Genomic DNA, 22,356 nt, shown 5'->3' on the forward strand with positions numbered 1-22,356 from the left:
CTTATGGACTGTGGGAAATTGTCAGAGCCTTAAGCAAGGAAGCACTGTGAGATTAGAATGTCAAGAAAGGTCAATCTGGCTTTTGGGTAGAGAACAAGTTAGGAGAAGGCAAGGCTGTGGTTCGGGAGTCCGTCAGGAAGTGGTCAGGAGAGAATGACGGCCGAGCTAGAGCTGTAGCAGTGGGGAGGGAGACAAATGGGGGTGGCTAAGGATGTGAGGGAGGGGTCAGGGGTGGCTTGTGTAACTGGCTGACTGCCTGGTTGGGGCAGTCACTGACAGGAGGGAACCCAGGATGAGGAAACCGCAGGGTATATAGTTATATGTCCCCCTCAGTAGACTCTTAAGTTCCAAGAGGATAGGGCCGTGTGTGTGGGCTCACCAGTGCCTTCCACAGTCCCTGACACGTATAGCAGATGCTCAATATACACCTGTCCAATGAATTAATAAAATGGGCTGTTCGGGTATGGGCGGGAGCTTGTCAGCACAAGGTCATGGTGAAGCCCTGGGAGGGGCTGAGGTCTCTCAGGGAAAGTATATAGAAAGAGAAGAATGGTGGGCATCATTTTATCTGATTTGATACCTCCATGACAGGCCGAGGGCCTCTTTCAGGGAGCCCCCTAGCCTTGTGCACACCTCACCGTGGTCCTCTTGAGAAGGGGGCTTGCCCTGGTTGCCTGCTGATGTTCTCGCATGGCCTTGATTGTGGGCAGCTCTGTGAGGCTCACCATCCACTCCCAGCAAGCTGCCCAGCTTCTGCAGCCCAACCGATCCTAGGCTTTCTCTATGTAAGTCACGATCTCCTGGCTGTAAATTACAACAAATCTCTGGTCTAGAAGTGGGAGACCCGGGTTCTGGGACCCCCTCTGCCACCACCTGCCTGGGCGACCTCAAAGCCTTAGTTTCTCCATCTATGGAAGGGGCCGATCACTCCCGCCCTGCCTCCCCAGTGGAGGATCCGGCAACATAATGGAAGTGAGAGTAGGTATGTGGACCATCCAGTGCTGGGAGACTAATGACCAGCATCAACCATACCTCATGTGGGCTGCCTGGAGGGTGCCACAATGTTGTGTGCATATGGCTTTCCAGTCCCCAATCACATCATCCCCAAAACAGGAGAGATTCTCCCCATTCCACAAAGTCAGCTAGGACACTGAGATGTCACACAGGGAGGTAATGATGCTACTAGGGCCCCAGCCAAGTCAGAATTTCAAAGCTCTCTCCCTCTCTCTTAACACCTCCAAATTCTTTTATCCAGTGAGCAGATTTTGAGCACCTACTTCATGTCAGGAACTATGCTGGACACTTTACTTTCCTTACTTCATTTCACCCTCATAACCACCCTGTGAAATGAGTGTTATCATCACCGTAGGACAGATGAGAAAACTGAGGCCCAGAAAGGTTAAGGAACCTCTGAGTGGGAGATCAGAGCCCGATTGTCTTCTGTTGCCAAGAAGCATGTGGTGTTTCAGAGGTGTCACCCGCAGTGACAATTTTTTTTTTTCTGGGAAGGAGAGAGTTGCCAAGCCTCCCATGACCTTCCCGCATCCCACACCCAGTGCCACCATGCGGGCACGGGGCCTTGCCAACTAACCCTTGTGCTTCTCAGGCCGCCACCAAGCAAGCGATGCTATATTGGCTGCAGCAGCTGCAGATGAAGCGCTGGGAGTTCCACAACAGCCCGCCTGCACCTCCCGCCGTCCCTGACGCTGCCCTGGCTGGGAATGGGCCTGCCCTGCGCCTCGAGCTAGGTACCCAACGGGCTTGCCTCCTGCCCACACACCCAGGGCTCTTGGTGACCAAGCCTTTACCCTCCTTTTGGGAGTGAGTGGGAGGACCCCTCTGCTAAAGAAGCAGAGAGCCAGGGATGTGACTCAGGATGAGCTAGGGCAACAGTATAGCATCAAGGGCAAGAATATGGGCTCTGAGGCCAGGCTGGCTGGGCTCAGATCCTAATCCTGTGCAGTCTTAGGCAAGTTGCTTAACCTTTCTGAGCTTCAGTTTCCTTTCCTGTAAAATGAGGTTTATAAAGAATACCTACTCCTTAGGGTTATCATGAGGATTAAATGAATCCTTACACCTTAAAGGGTTGGAATAATGCCTGCACATTGTCAGAGCTCAGTAGATGTCAGTTACTATTATGATGATGACAATTACGGGAAGATCTCAAGAAATGAAACTTTCACAGAGTTGCTGTGAGGAAGGTTAATGAGAAAATGCAGTTATTTTTGTTGCTTCTTACATGAATGCTTTTGTGCTGTGAGTTGGGTAGATCCGTGATCTTATCCCCAGTGTTGCCGTGGGCAGAAGCTTCACCCCCTCCAGGTGGCCCACATGATCCCAAATCCTAAAACATCCCAGCATGGAGGAGTCCGGGAGCTCATACCCTCCTACCCCCATGCTGCAGCCAGCACTGTGACCAGCAGGTTTCACAGTTGAGACAGACCACCCACCGAGCTGCAGTGTGTCTAACACGCCTCACCCTCAGTTGACAGGGAAGCCCAATGGGCGAGGGCAGGACCTGTGGCCGGGCACCTCCTAGACCCTGGTACCCAGATGCTTTACAGACTGAGCTCATCTGCCCTTACCCTTCTCCCCACTTTTCCTTCCCTCAGTAAATGGGCTTCATTTACCTAGTTGCCCCTTCCTGGATCTCAGATAGCCGGTCCAGTCACCTGGGCTGGCCATGTCTACCCTCTGGCCTACACGTCAGATCTAGGCCCTCACTGCTATTGCCTTGGGTCAGGCCTCAACTCTTAGCTAGAAAACCACAGCAGTCTCCTCTCCAGTGTCCCCATGTCCCAGCCTGCCACCTCAGACCCAACCTCTTCACTGCAGCCCGAGCAAGCTTTCTCAAATGAGCGCCTGAGCCCCACCCCGCTTCCGTGGCCGCCCTCCATGTCCCAGGCCCAGTCCCAGCTTTTTAGCACCAGGCTCAGGCCTCATCCTTCCTCGTCTCACCTCTGCCTGCTCCCCCAGTGCCCGCCTCGTGCTGTGCACTTCAGCAGCACCAGAGGCGTCCCTGCCCCCTCTTCTCTGCCTGGCGAATTCCTGCTTACTCTCTATGGCCAAGCTCCACTTTTGCCAACCTCCTCTTGGAAGCCTTCCGGGACTTTGCCTGCTGGACTCTCTGTGAGCCCTCAACACTTTTTGCGGATGGTTACATTGTGTTCTAATCACAGCGTCCTTGTCAGTCTCTGCCCCCTAGCCCTCAAGGGTGGGGGCCATGTCTTTGTCACCTGCGTCCCAAGTATCTGGTACCCTGCCAGGCACATTGGATATTTGTTGAGTGAATGTGTGAGCGAATACATTGAATTTTAGCATTAATGAGGAAAGGAATGTAAAGCCCTGAGCAGAATGCCGGGTACATAGTGAGTGTTCAATGTGTGGGAACTGTCCTGATAATACAGTTATTATATGTGTACCTGCACACTGTTAACTGTCATAGTAAATGCTCCTTTTTATGGTTTATGATACTCATCTGTAATTTTCCCAGAGAGCCTTCTGGGTGTTTTATGCTTGTAAGGACTTTCTTTGGGGAAGGGTTTGTTTGCTTTTGCTTCTGCACTTCTACTCACCCTCCACTCCCATCTGCGGGAGAGCCAACAGCCCTGGCTGTGCGGGAAACTGCAGCCTGAGCTGACACAGTTGCCGGCTCCGCCTCAGTCTAGAAGCAACAAGAAACCCTCCCGAAGACAGAATTCCTGAGTGTCCTGAAATCAGAAGAACCAGGTTATCAGAAGAATGGCTTTGGTTCAGCACACTCAGCGGGCCTCTTCTGGGCCAGCCCCTGCTGTGGGCATGGTTGCCATAATGACCAGGCACCAGTCTCCTGAGGACGCTGCGGGGAGACACAGGAAGCCACAGTGTAGGCTTCTCCTCTGAAGCCCTTCTCGTCCCGCAGCAAGCCTTCACCCTTCTGGACCCAGGGCCCCTGCGAAACCTTCCCCTGAAAGACATTCCTGGAGCCCTGAGCAAGCTGGCAGGCCCTGGATTAGCTGTCTGGAGACGGCTGCCCCACCTCTCCAGTCTCCACCCTGTCTAGTCTTTCTAAGTGCAGTGACCCGACCCCAGCATGGATGATTTTCCTTTTCTTTGTTCCCCAGAGCAAGAGGAGGCGGAGCTAGAGGAGTTCCTGTGTCCCGTGAAAACGCCTACTGGGCTTGTGGGCATGGCAGCTGCCTTGCAGCCGGTCCCTGCTATGCCCTTGGCCCTTCAGAATATCTCCCTCAAGCACCTGGGAACTGAAATACAGTAAGTGCAGTGGAGCTGAGGGGCCTGCCAGGCTGCAGGCAGCACCTTCTTTGGAGCTTACAGTGATCTGGTGTGACTCCCCTGCAGGGAGGTGGACTTGGGTTGGGGGTTAGGGGCTTTATTTTCAATTCATTATATCATTACTTTAAAATACTACATTTGTTCTGATTTTTAAAGTAGTACACCTTCTTTGTAGGAAGTTAGAAACATCTAGAAAGATATAAATTTAAAATTACCCATAGTCCTTTCACCCAGACAAGCGTTCTTAGCATCACTTTTCTCACATTTTCTATATACATATATGCATAATTGAGATCATATTCAATGTAATGGAGTGATGGCTTCACAAATGTCTACATATGTCAAATGCATCAGATTATTCACTTTTCACATGTGTAATTTACTGTACGTCGATTACATCTTAGCTTCTTTTTCATCTAATAATGTGTGATATATACAATTTATATTTCCCACTGGCAGGCTTTGTTTTAAATAGTTCATAAGAAGATAGCACTATGGCCTGAGCTTTGGGGCCAAACTGCCTGCGTTTGTATCCTGGCTCCACCAGTCATGGGCTGTTCCACCCTTGGCAAGTTGTTTGATTTCTCTGTGCTTCACTTAAATTATTCGTACATGTAAATACAACAGTATTTGCCTTACTAGATTAGTGTGTGTGTGTTTGGGGTGGGGCGGGGGGGGTTATAAATGGGTTAATACATGTAAACTGCTTTAGAACTGTGCTTGGGGATCAGTAAGCACTTAAATATTACTCTGCTGCTGTTATTGTTGCTCTAATTGAAGGGATGGAAGCTTTTGGGAATTCAGACTGTACCTAACACTGATCCTGTTTGGGTGCTTATTTTCTGTGTGGACTTCAGACAAACTGGGACCTCTTAGAAAGCAGAATAGATTGTTCCCTGGACTTAGATTAGAGACCCCGCCTCTGTGTGACTCAAGCGTAGCATTTCTCTCTGTCGGCTTCAGTGTTTGAATTTGCTTGGGTAACTAGCAGGAGAGTGATGCTGTTCTCAGGAGAGAAGCAGGTTTTAGGGAAAATATGATGAGTGTCCTTTAGGGTCTACTGGCTAGAGATGGAACTACCCCACAGACATTTGGATGGAAAGGCCTAGAACTCAGGAGAGAGATCTGAGCCGGAGAGAGAGACTTGGGGGGTATGGGACCTGGTTGAGCCCCCCAGGGTGAGAGGACAAGGACGGCGCCCTGCAGGGGATCTTCCCTTGGGAGGAGCTGGAGAGGACTGGGTACATGGGGAGCCTGCTGTGGGGAGAGGGGACCTGAGAAGCCCAGCCACCCAGCCAGTGTGTGTCCAGGGCGGTCTCACCAAGATTAAGCCAGGTTCGTGCCTAATGATGGCCACCCAACAACAGAAGCAGAACCGAGAACCTGCAGAGACCAAGAAAGGAAGGAAGTTTCCGAGGATCAGTCAGTTACATGTCATAACCCACAGAAAATGTGAGACGGTTTTGCAAGTGCCCTGGCTGCTGACAGCCCCGGAAAGACCAGGGTTGCCCTATGTCTCCTGCACCCCCTTTCCCTGGCGGGTCTTGGTGCTTGCTCTTGGGTCTGCCATGAGCCCAGGTCATACTCGAGGAAGGACACTGTGCTAGGTGCCTTACACTCTCAACAAGATATCTGGACAAACCTGTGAAGTGGTATCTAATGGTTAAGTTCTCAGACCATGGATTAGACATCCAGGTCTATTGCTCAACCCCACCATTTGCTCGTTCTGTGGCTTTGGTTACCTATCCTTTCCAAATCAAAGTTCTCACTGTGCAGTGGAGGTTATGATAGTGCTTACTTCATTGGGCTGTTGTGAGGAGTAAAAGAGTTAAATGCATGTGGGTGAAGATTAGATGAGTTGAATTCCTAGGGTTTATCATAGACCTGGCCCATGCAAGGGCCCAGTCATTGTTTGTTGTGGATATGTTCCTCATCCCATTGCAGATGGGAAAATCCAGGCTCAGAGAGGATAAATGTCCTGCTCACGGTTATCTATCCTTCCAGAACAAGTCCTTATGACCACTACTCCCATGCTGACCACGCCTTTCAGACCTAGAGCTAAACCTACACAGAAAATGATCCATGAACTGCTCCAAGCAAAGTCAATACATTTATGAAATGGAGATGCCTCTTCCAAGCACAGTAGTTTGGCTGGGTAATGGCCACCTGGGCTGTGACAGTAGTTAGTGAGCTGCCCATCCTCAGAGGAGACGTGTGCTAGGGCTTAGAATGATCTTTGCTGCCCTGAAGTTGGGGTTTCTATGCCTTCCCACACCCCAGGAGTGACTGCTTGTGAGGCCCTGGACATATTGGGGAGGCTGCAGCCCCTGGACAAGGGGAAGTATGGGCAGCAATAATGGTCACCCCACCCAGCCAGTGCCCCTGGCTGTAGGGATGTGCCCCAGGGTCCTTGCCAAATCATGTGGCTTATGGTGTGTGAGATCCATGTAATGGGGCTCAGCACAAGACCCAGCACAGAGTGATACTCAGTAAATAGTGCCTCTCATGGTCATCATTCATATTAATATGACCACCACCCTTTTATTTTTAGATGGGTAAAGTAAGAACTAAGAAGAGGAAATGACTAGCCCAAGGAGTCAGGGCTCCTTATTCAAGGTCAGGTGTTAGGAGTGCTGAGTTCTAATTTCTTCTCTGTTCTAAGTTTAATTGATTAATTTTACCTTCCATCAGTCATCTGTACTCTCCATTAAAGTACAATCTCACTCTTTTCCTATTCGGGACCCAACTATACCAAAAAACTGCATTTTGTTTTAAAAACAAACTTAAGATCAAATGATAGTTCTTTGAAAAGATTAACAAAGTTGACAAACATTTATCTAGAAAGACCAGGAAAAGAAAGCAGACTCAAATGACTGAAGTCAGGAACAAGAGAGGGGACATTACTACCAACCTTACAGAAATAAAAAGGTTTATAAGGGAATACCATGAACAATTCTACGCTAATAAATTAGATAACTTAGATGAAATGGACAAATTCCTAGAAAGACAAATTACTGAAACTGACTCAAGAAGAAATAGAAAATCTAAATAGACCTGTAGCAAGTAAAGAGATTGAATTAGTTATCAAAAAATTACACCCCACCCCACCTGCACACACACATGCACACACACAAAAACCTAGGACCGGATAACTTCACTGGTGAAGTCTACCAAACATTAAAGAAGAATTAATACCAACTCTTCACAAACTTTACCACCACCCCCCCAAAAAAAAGAGGAAAGAGCATTTCCCAATTCATTCTATAAGGCCAATATTATCCTAATAACCAAAACCACACAAAGGTAATGTTTTGAACACCCAGAGCCTTCACCTAGACTCTCCTTATATTAATTTTGCCAGCAGGCTTCTTTTTCTAACTTCACAAAGGGCATGGACCTTCATGAATCTCAGCTTTATGTAAGAATTTCAGTTTTAACTTCATACTTTGCATGGGTCCAAAACCTTGTTTTCTTTCCTCCTTTGCAACCAAGGCTCTAGGTTTCTGGTATCAACAGTTTATTTCTGATCACAAGAAAAAATAAATGTAACTATGTGTGGTGATAGGTGTTAGCTAGACTTACTGTGGTGATCCTTTTGCAATAAGTATATGTATTAAATCAATATGTTGTACACTTGAAACTAATATAATGTTACATGTCAATTATATCTCAAATTTAAAAAAAGCAGTTGATCCCTGGACAAACTCATGTCCTAGCCAACTTTCATAATAATAATGCTGCAAACAAACACTTCAAAATTCAGTGTCATGTAATAATAAACATTCATTTCCTGCACATCTGGGTTCACGTGATACAGGCTAGGTTCACCTGGTCTTGGCTCCACGCCGTTGGGAAGATCTAGGTTTCCTCCACATATTTCTCACGTTCCATGGACCAGCAGCTATGAGGCATGTTCTTCAAGAGGGCAAGCCCTACGTGCAAGCACATTTTAAGCCTATATTTACATTATATCTGCCAACATCCCTTTGACCAAAGCAAGTCACATGGCTGTGCCCAAAATCAAAAGGAGGAGCGGGACGTACTCTACTCCTGTGGATGTGGAGGGGAAGGGGTAAATATTTGCTGAAAAGTAATTTAATCTATATATTCATCTTCCTCTTTACTTCCCACTTGAGTTTCAACTCCTTTTTTGTGTTTAGTCCCTAGGGATTTTCCCTTCCTTTTCTGAGAATTCAGCTAAATATTTTTGAAATATGTTTTGCATTTATCTAGCATCTAGGTGCTTGTGGAACAAGGGTTTTTCAGAGTATTTTGTCCACCATATTGCTAGACGTATACATCACATGGAGGGATGATAGAGCAAAGCCAGGACTCCATCACAAGTCTACAGACTTTTTCATCCCTTTGTTTTCTGGCCACACTATTGCTGCCCTTTAGGTAATTGACCTCCTCCTGCAGTGTTTTTCAAACTGTTGACCAGTAAGAAATACATCTTATTATATGGCTCAATACACATATATGTAATTCACAAAATTTTAATCCTTTCTAAGTGGGGCGCATTCTGATATTTTCCATTCCATTTTTTTAAAATGCTGGTCGCGATACTAAACTGATTTTACAGTCTACCAATGGCTCACATCCTGCAGTTTGAAAAACACTGACCTAGTGAACTCTTTAGTCATTTTTTCTTCCTTGTTATTAGTTTTGGAATATGTCTACTTTTATACCTTTGCAAAGGGAAAATAAACTCAATTGAACTGCCTCTTCATCCAACTCATGAACTTCTCTGTGGTCTGTGGTGCCAGGCCAGCCTTTGGTGCTACCTAGTTCCTTCCTGCAAAACAAACATCTATTGAGTCTGTACTCTGGGCACATGTGACCCAGTGCCAGGTGCCAGTAGGCATGCAGGTAGGTTAGTGCCCAGTTCTTGAAGAAAAGACACCACTACTCAGTCTAGACAAGTACTTGGTCAAAGAGTGACCCATGCATGAAGTGCAATAAGCGCCTTGGAGGCTGTGAGGTGATCAGTGAAGGCTACAGAGAGAACAGGTCTGAGCAGGGAAAGAAAGCAAGGGGAGCAAGAGGCCAGGAGGTGTTTGGAACTTTTATCAGCAGAAGTAGGGAGCCACTGGTGATTTTTAAGCCAGGTAGTTATAAGACCAGGTGAAGGTTTCGGGAAAGTTAGTTTGGCAAATCCATTTCAGTGAACAAAGCAGACAAATGTCCCTGCCCTCATGGAGCTTATGTTCCAGCAGTGGGGTTGGAGGCAGAGGAGTCAAGCTTGTATTGTTTACAAGGAATACTGCGTATGGAAGGTGATATGCATGATGAAAAATGAAAAGGAGAAGGGTAAGGGTGATGGGAGAGGCTCAGATGGGTTGCCTCCTGCAGGGTGCCTGCAGTCAGGCAGACTGATCAAGTCATGACCGGGGTGGAGATGCGGCCTGAGCGCCAGCAGTGGCAGCGGGAAGGGTAGTGGGCAAGATAGCAGGGCTGTCAGCCCCATGATCCTCTATTTTCCTTTCAGAAACACGATGTACAACATCCGGGGCAACAAGCAGACCCAAGGAACAGGCCACAGACCCCCAGGAGAAGATTCTCCACTGAGCGAGGAGCCTCAGAGGGAGGAGCAGCCCTCGCCTCCTGACCTCAGCGCCCCAGGTGAGCCTCTGCCTGGGTCTGAGCTGCCTTCAGAGACTAAGTGGGTGCCCTCTCTCCTCCCCATAAACAAACATCCGTGCTTTTGTGTGTCAAAGATGGAACTCTCCAGGTCACTCCTCCTGGGCTTCCATGGGTCTGGTAGTGATGATTCATTCTTTCTTTCTTTCTCTCTTTCTTTCACTCTTTCTTTCTCTCTTTCTTTCTCTCTTTCTTTCTCTCTTTCTCTTTCTTTCTTTCCTCCCCCCCTCCCTCCCTCCCTCCCTCCTTTCTTTCTTTCTTTCCTTTTCTTTTTTTTTTTTTAACTTGTGGTAAAAATACATAACAAAATTTACCACTTTAACCAATTTTAAGTGTATAATTCAGTGGCATTAGGTACATTCACGTTCTTGTGCAACCATCACTACCATCCATTTCCAGAACGCTTTTCATCTTCCAAACTGAAACACCAAGCAATGATTCTTGAAGTAATAAGGAAAAATATCTGTCGCTTTTTCTTTTCTTCCTTTTTTTTTTTTAATTTATAAAGAAAGGATATAAAAATGCTTTTCTGGGATGATTAAAATCAGATCTACCTGAAGAAGCAGAACAAATGACCTCAAGGTATTCATCCCCTCTGTGACATGGCACTTTATTTCTTTACAAAATATTAGTGACCCATACCATCGGGGGGGGGGTTTGGCATCTTTGAAATTAGCATAAATGCCCTTAAAACATGTTTTAACTATGTAGAAACAGTTGGGAGAAAACTGGCTAAGGCAGCACTGAGGGGTCTTATGGTAGAGAGGACCCCTGGGCTGTGTAGAAATTACTCTAGAAAAAGCACCACTTTGGAGCAGTGCCTGATGAGGCCCCACAGATCACGATGAACAGCCCAAGAGAAGATCAGTACTGTATCTAATCAATAATAATAATAGAACTAGCACTTACATGTAGCAGGTACTTTGTGCCAGGGCTACTCTAAGCCTTTTTTTTTTTGGTAACAGTTTCATTCTGCTATAATTCACATACCATACAATTCACTCCTTTGAAACATACAATTCAGTGGCTTTCAGTGTCTTCACAGAGTTGTGCAACCATCACCATAATCAAATTTAAAACATTTTTATTACCCCCAGAAGAAACCCTGTACCCCTCAGCCATCAGTCCCAGTCTCCACCTCCCTTCAGCTCTAGGCAACCACTAATCTACTTTCTGCCTCTGTAGATTTGCCTGTTCTGGACATTGCATATAAATGGAATCTACAATATGTAGTCCTCTGTGATTGGCGTCTTTTACTCAGCAGAATCTTTTCAAGTTTCATCCACATGCACGAAGTGCTTTACGTGCATTAACCTGTTTAGTCTTTACAACAACCTGAGCGGTAAATACTGTTCTCCTCATTTAATAACTGAGGGAACTGGGAACGGATGTGAGGAATGACTCGCTCACAGCTGCACAGTGAGTAACAGAATAAGATTCAGACCAAACAGTCTGGCCCCATATTCCTGCCTGAAGCCTCTTTTCTGAGTCAGTGACTTTGCAAACTACCTCTTTATTGCCATGAAACCTTGTCCCCATAAACAAAATCTGATACACAAAGCAAATAAAAGCAGAGTTGAGGCAGGGTTGGGAGTCTAGGCTCCCCTCAGCCCCTCCCGCCCCACCCTCTTCCCTTCCCAGCCAGCCCTTGAGGCGATCCCACGAAATCCTAGGGCACTGATTGAAAACCACTGTCTTAGGCCTCTGTTTTTCCCAACTGTAAGATGGGCACAGTGATCCTACCCTGCCTGCCCTCAGGGTTGGTGGACAGTAGCATGCAGGGCTCCAGGGAGCCTCCTTGCTCTCTTAGATCCCGTGGCAAGAAAGGGAAAGAAGCATTGCATTCGTCTGAGCTCTGCAGGCTGCTTCGTACCTGGCTCAACCAGATTTCTTTTAAGCCTGAAACAAGACCGTTCTGTTCTTGTACTCAGCAAGGCCAAGGAGTTTCTGGTTCCTGTCACCTACTAGAGCAGTTTTTTATCTGCTCAAGACTATTTGGTTGGCCCTTGGCCTGGTCCCCAGAACAAAGTTGCTAAGTCATTCAGCTTGTCCTGCAAGCCCTGTCCCCTCCCCTGGGATCTCATACCACATCCTTATTTTTAACATCATAGTCCCAAAAGAACTGGGTGTGACTTACTGCAATGTATATCAGGGGGAAGATAAATGAGTAATTTGAGTTAGAAAATTTAGATAGGCTCAAGAAAAAATCCTGCGGTGTACCAAAGGTGGGCAGCAAACGTGGCTCTGAGCTTCTCAGCAGCCAAGGCAAAGAGGGAAAGGCAAGTGGTTAGGTTATTTCCAGTGTCCATAAGACTATAAACACATATTTTCTTGAAAGAAGGAAAGCTGGCCCTGAGAGCTGAGAAGAATTTATGTTGGGGCCTCATAACGGACATAATGTGTATGTGCCCTGTGATCAAAATTCTCAGAGTCTCTTGACCATATAATCAGGCCATTACATGTCCCTTGATGCAGGCTGATGGCAGAGCCCTAAAGCACAGGCTGAGGGTAGGGCAGGACAAGGCGGGCTGGGTGAGTGATTCTCTAACATTGGATTTAAGAATAAAATTTAGGGACTTCCCTGGTGGCGCAGTGGTTAAGAATCCGCCTGCCAATGCAGGGGACATGGGTTCGAGCCCTGGTCCGGGAAGATCCCACATGCCGTGGAGCAACTAAGCCCGTGTGCCACAACCACTGAGCCTGTGCTCTAGAGCCTGCGAGCCACAACTACTGAGCCTGCATGCCACAACTACTGAAGCCTGCGCGCCTAGAGCCTGTGCTCCGCAACAAGAGAAGCCACCGCAGTGAGAAGCCCGTGCACCACGAAGAGTAGCCACCACTCGCCACAACTAGAGGAAGCCCATGCGCAGCAACGAAGACCCAATGCAGCCAAAAATAAATAAATAAATAAATTTATTTTTAAAAAAAAGAAAATTTAGCACCAGTCAGCAAACATTTTCTGTAAAGGGCCAGATAGTAAATATTTGAGGCCTTGTGGGCCATACAGTCTCTGTTGCAAGTACTCAACTCTGCCTTTGTGGAGTGAAAGCAGTACAGACAATGCACAAATAAATGGGCATGGCTGTATTCCAATAAAACTTTATTTACAAAAGCAGGCTGCCCGATTTGGCCTGTGGGCCATTGGTTGCTGACCCAGGCTCTACTGGAAATAAAAGGATACAGCCTTGAGACATTCAGCTGTGGGAGATATGTCTCCTAATTTAGCTTGTAATTAGAATCAAATGAGAGTTTATATTACTCACTGGGGCAAGAATGCAGAGTACAGATATTTTGTGCTCCTATCAATGGACAGATCTGTGTGCTTTGAAAATTGCCCAGAGCCTGGAGGTGAGATCCCGAAATAAGAAAAAATACATCCTGCCTGGGCCCGTGCCTGAGAAGATGGCCACCTGGCAAACACTAGCGGGGTAGTAGGAGGTAACCCGTGCAGGTTGAGATTGGAGAGTAGGGAACAGAGAGTAGAGGATGGGCTGGATGACCCGGCACAGTGTAAACAATGTTTATATAGTCCAGTGGTTCTCAGAGTATGATCCCTGCACAAGCTGTATCAGCATCACCTAGGAACATTTAAAAATACAAATTCTCAAGCTGCGCCCCAGGCCTATTAAATGGAAAGCTCTGGGAGTAGAGTCCCCAAACTGCATTTTTTTAAAATATTTTTTTAAATAAATTTATGTATTTATTTTATTTTTGGCTGTGTTGGGTCTTCATTGCTGCACGCAGGCTTTCTCTAGTTGCGGCGAACAGGGGCTACTCTTCATTGCGGTGCGAGGGCTTCTCATTGCGGTGGCTTCTCTTGTTGCGGAGCATGGGCTCTAGGTGTGTGGGCTTCGGTAGTTGTGGCACGCAGGCTCAGTAGTTGTGGCGCACGGGCTTAGTTGCTCCGCGGCATGTGGGATCTTCCTGGACCAGGGCTCGAACCCGTGTCCCCTGCATTGGCAGGTGGATTCTTAACCACTGCGCCACCAGGGAAGTCCCCCCAATCTGCATTTTACCAAGCCTTCCAGATGCTTCTGCAGCAAGCCCAAGTTTGAGAACTACTGAAACCGCTGATCACAACCTCTGTGTTCCTCCTCTTGAGCAGGGAAAGATCCAGCAGATTCTCTGAAGCCTACACCCAAGTCCTCTCTGACCGCCAATCTCATTCAGAAACCCAAGCGCCAGAACAACACCTTCCCGCTCTTCACTGAAGGACTCACTCGGAACCGAACCGCCCAGGAGAAAGTGCTGGCCTTGGAGCAGCAGGTTCTGATGCTCACCAAGGAGCTAAAGGCTCAGAAGGTGAGTTCTGGCCCCAGAGAGGCCCCAGGCTCCAGTGGACCCCTCTGGGCCTGGAGCCCCTGGACAAGCTAGATGTGATGCATTAGCCAGCCTGTGGTCCTTAACTGCCAAACTGCAGGTGGCTGGAAATGCTGTGCTGTTGATCAGTCAGGGACATACTGTCACTCGAGCTAGGTGACAGAAGGCCACCAAGGGCAGGTCTCTCGGATCTCTCCTGGGAGACTGTGCATGATCTGACCCCACACCCAAAGACAGTGTTTGGAGGAGGGTAATCTGCATGCAGGGTCCTGGGAGGGGCCACCGAAGGAACTGGGGGATCTTTGACCTGGCAGCTGGTAACTGGGTGCAGGACAGAGAAACCAGGCTGAGCCAGGCCCAACAGAAGACAGTGACAGGGAGGAAGATTTAGGCTTCATAGAGAGAGAAGTTAATTATAGCAGTTAAGAAAGAAAGAGCTACATGGTCATTGTAGGTAATAGATCACACACGTACACAGACGTTAAAATCACTAAAAAATCCTACAACTCAGAGAGTAAATCAAGTTCACATCCAGGGGTGACCTCATGAAGTAGTAAGGGTCACATGGCAGGGAGGCAATGGGGGATGCAGCATGGGCAGTAGGCTCTCTTTAGCACAATAAAAGTGATTAAGCCAGCACAGTTGTTACCAAAAATCCTGAGCGTGGTGCCTGTGGTACTCTCGTGATGGGCCCCACTGAGGGCCCAGGCTCCTTTTCCTCTGAGAGGAAGGCCTAAGCTCTTTTGCTTGAGCTTTGGCTACTCTGAATCTCTGTCTGCTTTATTTCTGTTCTTGCTCCTGGGGAGGTAAGGGGTATACTCTATTTACTTCTAAATAGTCTCCCCTTTGTACATTTCTTCTTTTCCTTTCTGCTCTGTTTTTAGAGGACACAGTCCAGAAAAATGCTCTCCCTACCTAGTTTTGCCCCTTCTTTGCCTTTCTTGCCCCTAAGCAGTTATTACGGGAACCAGCAGAGGCTTCATTCCTGGCAGCTCAGGGGTTACATTTAATGAAGCAGCTGGTGATTAGAGTCCTCAAAGGAGGAAGCTCAATCATTCATGTGTACTCAATTCATTTGTTTATTCACGAAGCTTTTATTGAGGGCCTGTTACAGGCATGCAGTGTTCTAGGTGCTGGGGAACAAACAGTGAGAAAAGACACAGCCCTGCCCTTGCAGGCTTATAGCACCCAAATATATCCTTACAGCATGTGAAGTCTCCTCTGATGCCACTTAGCAGCCCAGCCATCACCCTTTTCCTCCGTCACCTTTGCGTTCCTGTCGTGAGGCTGCTGGCCGCTCCTGAGAGCTGAGGGCATTAAGCTGAGCTGTAGCAGCTTCCCGATCCCTGTATCAGTACAGCTTCAGTCCCAAACGCGACCTGGAAAGGAAGAGCAATGTAGAATGTAAACACCGCTTGTCGTTTCCGTGCTTCTTCCCCTCCTTTCTAGGAAATGTGGGCAGCCTCCCGTGACTCGGCCTTTCCTTCTAAGGCATTAGGAATCGTCAAATGAAGTGGAGAGGCCCCGGGAGACCTAGATTTCATTCCGCTTTGCCCCTCATGGCTGTGCAGCTCTGGAGGACTCTCCGTTCTTCAGGAAATGAGGCAAGCTCTTGGAGATTAGTACGGGCTGCCCAGGATGTTGACAACTCCCCTACAGTCAGAGTGAAAATGTCAGGAGGAAGTTGTTCCAACATTAAAGAATCTGGACTTTTTTACTAATTCACTTTCCAGCAGACCTCAACCCTATCCTGGGGCAGATAGTGGGGAGGAGATCAAGTCTTGGGGTTTAGCTTCTGACTCACGAAATGAGTGGATGGTGTGCTCTCTGACCCATCTCCCAGATGGCCGCACCGCCCCGGCACACAGGATCTTAGTTCCCTGACCAGGGATCCAACCCACGCCCCCTGCGGTAGAAGCGCAGCGTTCTAACCACTGGACCTCCAGGGAATTCCCTCCTCCTCTTTATATGGACTTACAATCATGTTTTCTGAAGAGGCCTGTGTCCAGATTCATAAGGCTGGGTGCCTGGCACCCAGCAGCTGCCCCAAACTTGCAGGCTTTGATTATTTTGGCTGTGACTGTGGCATTCCCTGCTCTCCTTGTTGATTCCTTCCCGCTTTACAAGGAGTAAAAGCACCCCCCTCCCTCCCCGAGGGACTCTGGGAGATGTGCTTGTGGGGTATAGCAGTGATGGAAGGAGGCCGTCCTTACCTTTATTCCACATGTAGAAGGGGGACCCCAGCCAGACCAACTGTGGGGTTTCACGTTCAACCCAAATACCAAAACCAGTGAGGAGAAGGAGAAAAAGAGACTGACTCTTGACCTAGAGGTAAGACAGAGGAGTCTGGCACAATCTTGGGGTGCCCATTGGTACCCCAGGCACTCAAAAATGCTGGTCAGAGAGCAGCTCTCCATCTGAGACCTTTTATGTGTAATACCTCAGCTGGGGAAACAGTCCCCTGGACTTCCTGGGCCCATGTCTACAAGATACCCTCCTGTGTCTCTTCAGTGGGAAGGTGCCACCTTTTTGCCTCAGGCTGCAAGAGGACATGGGAACTGGGGGTCTCATCCTGGCTCAGCCAGCCAGGCAGACACTGCCAATAGCTTTAGCGATTTTTAAGAATTTGTATCTCAAACTCTGTTGGATGCTATGGAGGGCACTGAGGTACACTGGGCCAAATCCCTGCCCTTGGGGACCTCACCATCCAGTGGGTGAGGAGAAGATGTGAGCACAAGTAACTGCTGGTATGAAGTGTGGCCCCAGTACTGTGCTGGCTGGTGCCTTCCACACACTGTCTGTCCTCTTTACAGCAGTTATCCTCTCCTTTTCCTGACAGACTGAAGTTCTGAGAGGTTCTGCATGCCCATGACCTCCTGGGCGCTGAGTCAGGGTTCAGGCTCTGGTCTGTCTGCCTCCAGAGCTTCTGCCCTCTTCACTGCACCACGTTCAAGGGGCTCAGAGAAGGTGGCTGACTTGTCCAAGGTCACACAGCTGGAAGAGCCAGGACGTGGGCACTGGTCTCCTTCCCCAGGTCCAGGACTCCTCACAGCCCGGCCGTCTCCTCCATGCTCTCGCAGTGTAGCCCAGTATCAGACACAAGCACCGCGACTGCTCCTCAGAAAAAATGAATGCACTCCCTGTGATTCCAATACCCATTAAGCCATTATCCATCCCAGTCCCCTGCAGCGCTGGCCCCCCAAGAGATTTGGACTCTGGGAGACGGCACCAGATGGCAGCTTGGCCTGGTGACTCAGGCTTTCAGAGTCAGCAGCATTGCACCCAACCTGAAGGCTGTCTGCTCCGACAGATGGAGGGCTGTTGTTTGTGGGGATGTTGGCTGCCAGGAATGGTGAACCCCTCCCCCGGGCCCTGCCAGGGGCCAGCTTAGCTCACTCAGGATTACTTGGTGAAGGCATATAATTCACTGAGGAAACTTGATCAGAGCAAGGTGCAGCCTCTCCCTTCCGTAGAACCGCAGCCGGAGACTTCAGGGTACAGGTCCTGGGGAGGGGTACAGGCCTTGGAGGGAGGGGGGTGAGAGGGCCCCTGTGCTTGGGGAGGCACACTTGTCACAATTTCTCTCTCACCCTTTCAGTGACTCTTGGTGGAATAGGACCGTCATCTCCATTTTACATACGAGAAAGCTGAGGTTCAGTTTTCTGAAACACCCGCATTAGTGGATCTGGAATGGGAACCGAGGCCTCTGTAACTCCGAAGCCAGTGCTCCTTCACCTGTTCCCAGCTGGCACCGAGCCCCTTAGGGGTCAGAGGCCGTCATGTCCAGGGCACTCCCAGTCCAGTGCTCTTTCCACAGGCACTGTTGGACCCGCCCACCTTGATTCTAGTGAGCAATGAAGGTATCCACACTTTAATAAGATAAATGATTTATTGGCTTTTAAAATGTTTACTAAAATGACAACTTATTACCAGTTGTCGAAATCTAAGCTCGACCAAACAATGATTCAATTAAGAAGTATTAAAAGTATCACTTGATCAGCTCTTCTACTTCAAGACTTGGTCCTAAGGCATTGCTTATGATTGTGGGAATTGGAAACAACCCAGATGTCCATCCTAGGAGGTGGGGTGAAGGGAATTGTGTGCTCCATACAAGGAATACTCTTGAACTGTTGCAAATGATAGTGTTGCTTGATAATGACTGACCTGGAGAGGCGTCATCACATTGTAAGGACAAAAGCAGCTTCAAAATGGGATATTCAAGCTTTCCTTTTTGTTTTTATTATTTCTATTTGATGTATATGTGCATTTTTGTGACTGGCTTAATTCACCTAGCATAAGGTCCTCAATGTTCATCCATGTTTTAACATGTGATGGGATTTCCTTCCTTTTTAAGACTGAATAATATTCCATTGTATGCCACATTTTGTTTATCCATTCACCATCGACAGACACTTGGGTTGTTTCCACCTCTTCGGTCTTGTGAATAATGCTGCTATGAACATGGGTTATTCCCATTTTTAAAGAAATTCAAAGAAGCATTTCGATGCAAAATCCGTTAACTACACATCATGAAGAAGTGAAGGGTCTTAGGATTGGAGTTGGGAGCCTTCTGTTCTAGCTGCGGTTTTCCCACTCATGGGGATCCACCAGGTCCCTTTAGTCCTCTCTTCTCCTTTCTTGAGCTTCAGTCTCCCCGCGTGACAGCGGGGTGACTGAACCAGGTGGTCTCCCAGGGCCATCCAGCCTCCAGGTTTTCCGAATCCATGATCCATTCCCACTCCTCACTTTACACTTCCTGCTCTGGCTCCATCCCTCTCCCGGGTTCCTTTCTTCCTGTCTTATTCTGGTGCAGGGGTCCTGGGGTGGGAGGACAGCCTCCCGGGCTGGTGTCTTGGTCTTGGATTTGGAGAGCCAGATGTGGGAAGGGAGAGACAGCTGATGTAGTGAAATGGGTTTCAGAGTTGACTCTCCCAAAGTTGGCAGACAGATACCCCCCTGATTCTGAGGCTAGGGCAAGTCTGAGCAGTGGCATGTACTTGTTATTTCACGAGGCAGTTACCCCAGGTAATCTCCAAATCTCAGCTGACTCAGAAAATGGTCTAGGCTTCTCAGTTATCCTGCAGCCACAGGAATGTTGATCTCGGTCAGTACCGCCCTGGGAAGCTGACTTCTAAATCCCTGACGTGCCAGTTCGGTTTGCAGCCACCCGCCCCTCCCCACCTTCCTGCCACACCCAGGACCCACAGCTCCGTACCTGTTCTTTCATTCCATTGAGGCTTTGCTCAAGCTGTTGGCTCAGCCCCATCTGGAAAGCCCTCCCAACCCTCAGCTCCCACTTTCTGCCCTTGTCTCCCCCCTGCTGCTTGACTGTCACTGGCCCTCCTCATTCTTCAGGATCAGTTTAAACTGCTCCGCCTTTCTGTAGAATGTACTGGTCTTCCCCCGCCTCCGCCCCAGGCAGAAGTCATCGCCTGCTGCCCTGAGTCCCCACAAACACCCTTGCTTCCCCCTCTCACGGTAAATCATTCCGTGACAGTGGTTCACCTTTGCTCCCACCAGCCTTCGTGGTCCTTGAGTGTGGGAACTGTGACTGGTCCCTCTCTGGGTCCCAGGGGCTGGCACTGAGTGAGTGCTTGATAAAGGTTAGATGGATGGATAGAAGAGAGAGAACCGGAGAAGGGACAGTCACTAGTACGAAGGTTTCAGAAGGGGTATGCTAATTTGGTCTTACCGTTAGCTTCTGAAATGAAGTCATGATTTTGGGCAGTTCTCCAAAATGGAATTGTTCTTAGCCTATCCAGCCGATCATTTATTTAAATACTTTGGCATGCATACAGTTAATGTGTCTCCAGGAAACCACGCTTTTCCAGATGAGACTGGCATGGAGCACAGCAGTGTGAGCTAAAGGCCCTAACTGCCAGGTCTGCGGTTCACGTGGGACCGGCTGCTGGGCTGCCTGGCTTCTGATATTCTGATCCTGGTCCTGAATGAATTCACATCCCTGCTTTGGGGCAGGACAGGTCCCTGAATGCTGGGGAGGTTGGAGGCTTGAAGGCACAGGGAGCCAAACCTTGAATTTCCACATGAATCGGCTGCCCCTGCCAAGGAATAAATCAAAGCCCGTTGCTTCTGAACTCCCGGACGTTTCTTTGCACCAGCCTTGCAGGCATCGTTGGATGGTCTGAGGGGTGGGCACAGATGGACTGAATGAAGCTCTGGGTGTGTGGCGAGGTGTGAGGATTGCCAGTTTGTTTTCTCTCTAATGCCGCCTCAGCTCGATTGGTAGTGACTGCTTGAATGCCATGTTCAGAAGGATTCTGAGGCCTCAGCTAGGCTTTAGCAGGAAAGAGTACTGAGGTTGATGAGTGATGTCTGCCTCAGGGGTGAGAAGGAAGAGCCATGCCCACGTGCCACGCCGCTGCCACCCCTGCTTTCATTACTGACCGAGCACAGGATGCTCAGTGTCTGGATGATTTGGAGTTAAATTCCACTCTGCTGGGCCTCAGTTTGTTCATTTCTGAAACAGACATATATTGGGGAATGGGCAGAAGCCTCAAAGTACTGTGGCCTAAAACAAATTGGAAGTTTATTTCTCTCTGACACTGAAGAATCCAGAGTGAAGTGTGCAGTTCTGAGCTGGTGGCGCGACTGTGCCATCCTCAACATGCAACTTCTGCTTGTGAGCCCAGCGTGGCTGCTCTGGTTCCTGCCATTTCCCAGCCAGGAGGAAAGGGAACTAGGCCAGGGGAGCACGTGCGCAGTGGTTTGGAAGGCATGACCCAGAAGCTGCCCACAGCATTTCTCATATCCCATTTGGGCACAGTTTGGGCACACTTGGCCACACCTAGCTATGAGCTTGGCTGGGAAATGTAGTCCTCTGCTGGGGAACCATGTGTCCAACTAAAACTCTTTTGAGTAGAAAAAGAGAATGTGGGTGCTGGTCAGTGATGCCCTAGGGGATGTTGCCCGCCACCTCTCAGGGCTCTTAGGAGAACTGATGACAGCGTCTGCCTCACCTCTGGCACGTAACAGGCCTTCCCCGAGCTCACCGGGCTCTTCTCTTTCCCCGTGCAGGAGCTGGTGAAGATCCTGCACAAGGCGCTGGAGGCTGCCCAGCAGGAGAAGAGGGTTTCCAGTGCGTACCTGGCAGCAGCCGAGGACAAGGACCGGCTGGAGCTGGTGCGGCACAAAGTGCGGCAGATCGCGGAGCTGCGCAGGCGGGTGGAGGCCCTGGAACAGGAGCGGGAGAGCCTGGTGCAGGCGGCGAGCCTGCGGGAGCAGGAGGTGCAGGAGCTGCGGCAGCACGTGCAGCTGCTCATGGACAAGAACGAGGCTAAGCAGCAGGTCATCTGTAAACTCTCTGAGAAGGTCACCCAGGACTTCATGCATCCCCCCCGCCAGCCCCCTGCGCCCCCAGATGCAGCTGACAGGGACCTCCTGAGCCAACAGGAAAAGATGGAGCACCTGAAGGTAGGGGCCCCTCCCTCCAGGCCCTGGGCCCTTGGGGGAAGGCACTGCTCTTGACCCCAAGGGTTTTCTAGACAGAGCTGGGGTGCCCCTTAATACTGGAGTATTCACATCTGAAACAGACATTGGTAGAAATGTTGCTACACGTTTCCTCACCTTCTTAACCAGAGGGCCCAATGCAATTTGACCTTTTCATGATATCCTAGGCTGAAAAGTGAAGGTATCTCTAAATTATCAAAGTAGAGATGAAGAGCCTAAGATGGAGTCAGAACTCCTAAGCGCTCTGGGGCCTGGCCTGCTCAGCCTCCTTTAGCGCCACGCTGATGCTCGCAGGAGCCCCCGAGGTGCCCGGCAGCCCTCCCCAGAAGTCCTGCACACGAGTAGTGACCTGTGGCTGGCTGTGACTTGCTCGTGATAATGACGATAATCGCTACTCCTACTTACAGATTGTGTACTGTGTGGTAGGCACTGTCCTAAGTGCTTTACTTTCATCACTTCATTTAGTCCTCGCACCAGCCTGGTGAGGCAGCCGCTTATGTGCTCCCCACTTTACAGATGAGAACGCCAGGGCTGAGAAAGGTGAAGTAACTTGCCCAGGACCGTGTGCAGAGGAAGTGGGGGGACTGGAACTGGGTTGCAGCTCACCTCTCTGACTAGCCTTGTCTGCTCTGCCGCCTTCCAGCTTCTGTGGCCCTT

At 49.0% G+C, this 22,356-nt stretch overlaps 1 protein-coding gene across 4 annotated transcripts in view; it reads left to right on the forward strand.

Annotated features, from left to right (window-relative positions):
• TBC1D2 (TBC1 domain family member 2) overlaps window positions 1-22,356 on the forward strand; it is a 41,692-nt gene that overhangs the window by 2,450 nt on the left and 16,886 nt on the right. For 2 of the 4 annotated variants that reach the window (XM_061201106.1, XM_061201107.1), the window contains exons 2-6: window positions 1,607-1,748; window positions 4,104-4,251; window positions 9,761-9,894; window positions 14,018-14,214; window positions 21,268-21,663. In XM_061201106.1, coding sequence (XP_061057089.1) covers window positions 1,607-1,748; window positions 4,104-4,251; window positions 9,761-9,894; window positions 14,018-14,214; window positions 21,268-21,663 — 1,017 coding nt within the window. The remainder of the gene's footprint in view (window positions 1-1,606; window positions 1,749-4,103; window positions 4,252-9,760; window positions 9,895-14,017; window positions 14,215-21,267; window positions 21,664-22,356) is intronic. The other 2 variants (XM_061201108.1, XM_061201109.1) reach the window with 2 other exon arrangements.

The sequence above is a fragment of the Eubalaena glacialis genome, chromosome 9 (assembly GCF_028564815.1).
Source record: "Eubalaena glacialis isolate mEubGla1 chromosome 9, mEubGla1.1.hap2.+ XY, whole genome shotgun sequence".
NCBI classification, from domain to species: domain Eukaryota; kingdom Metazoa; phylum Chordata; class Mammalia; order Artiodactyla; family Balaenidae; genus Eubalaena; species Eubalaena glacialis.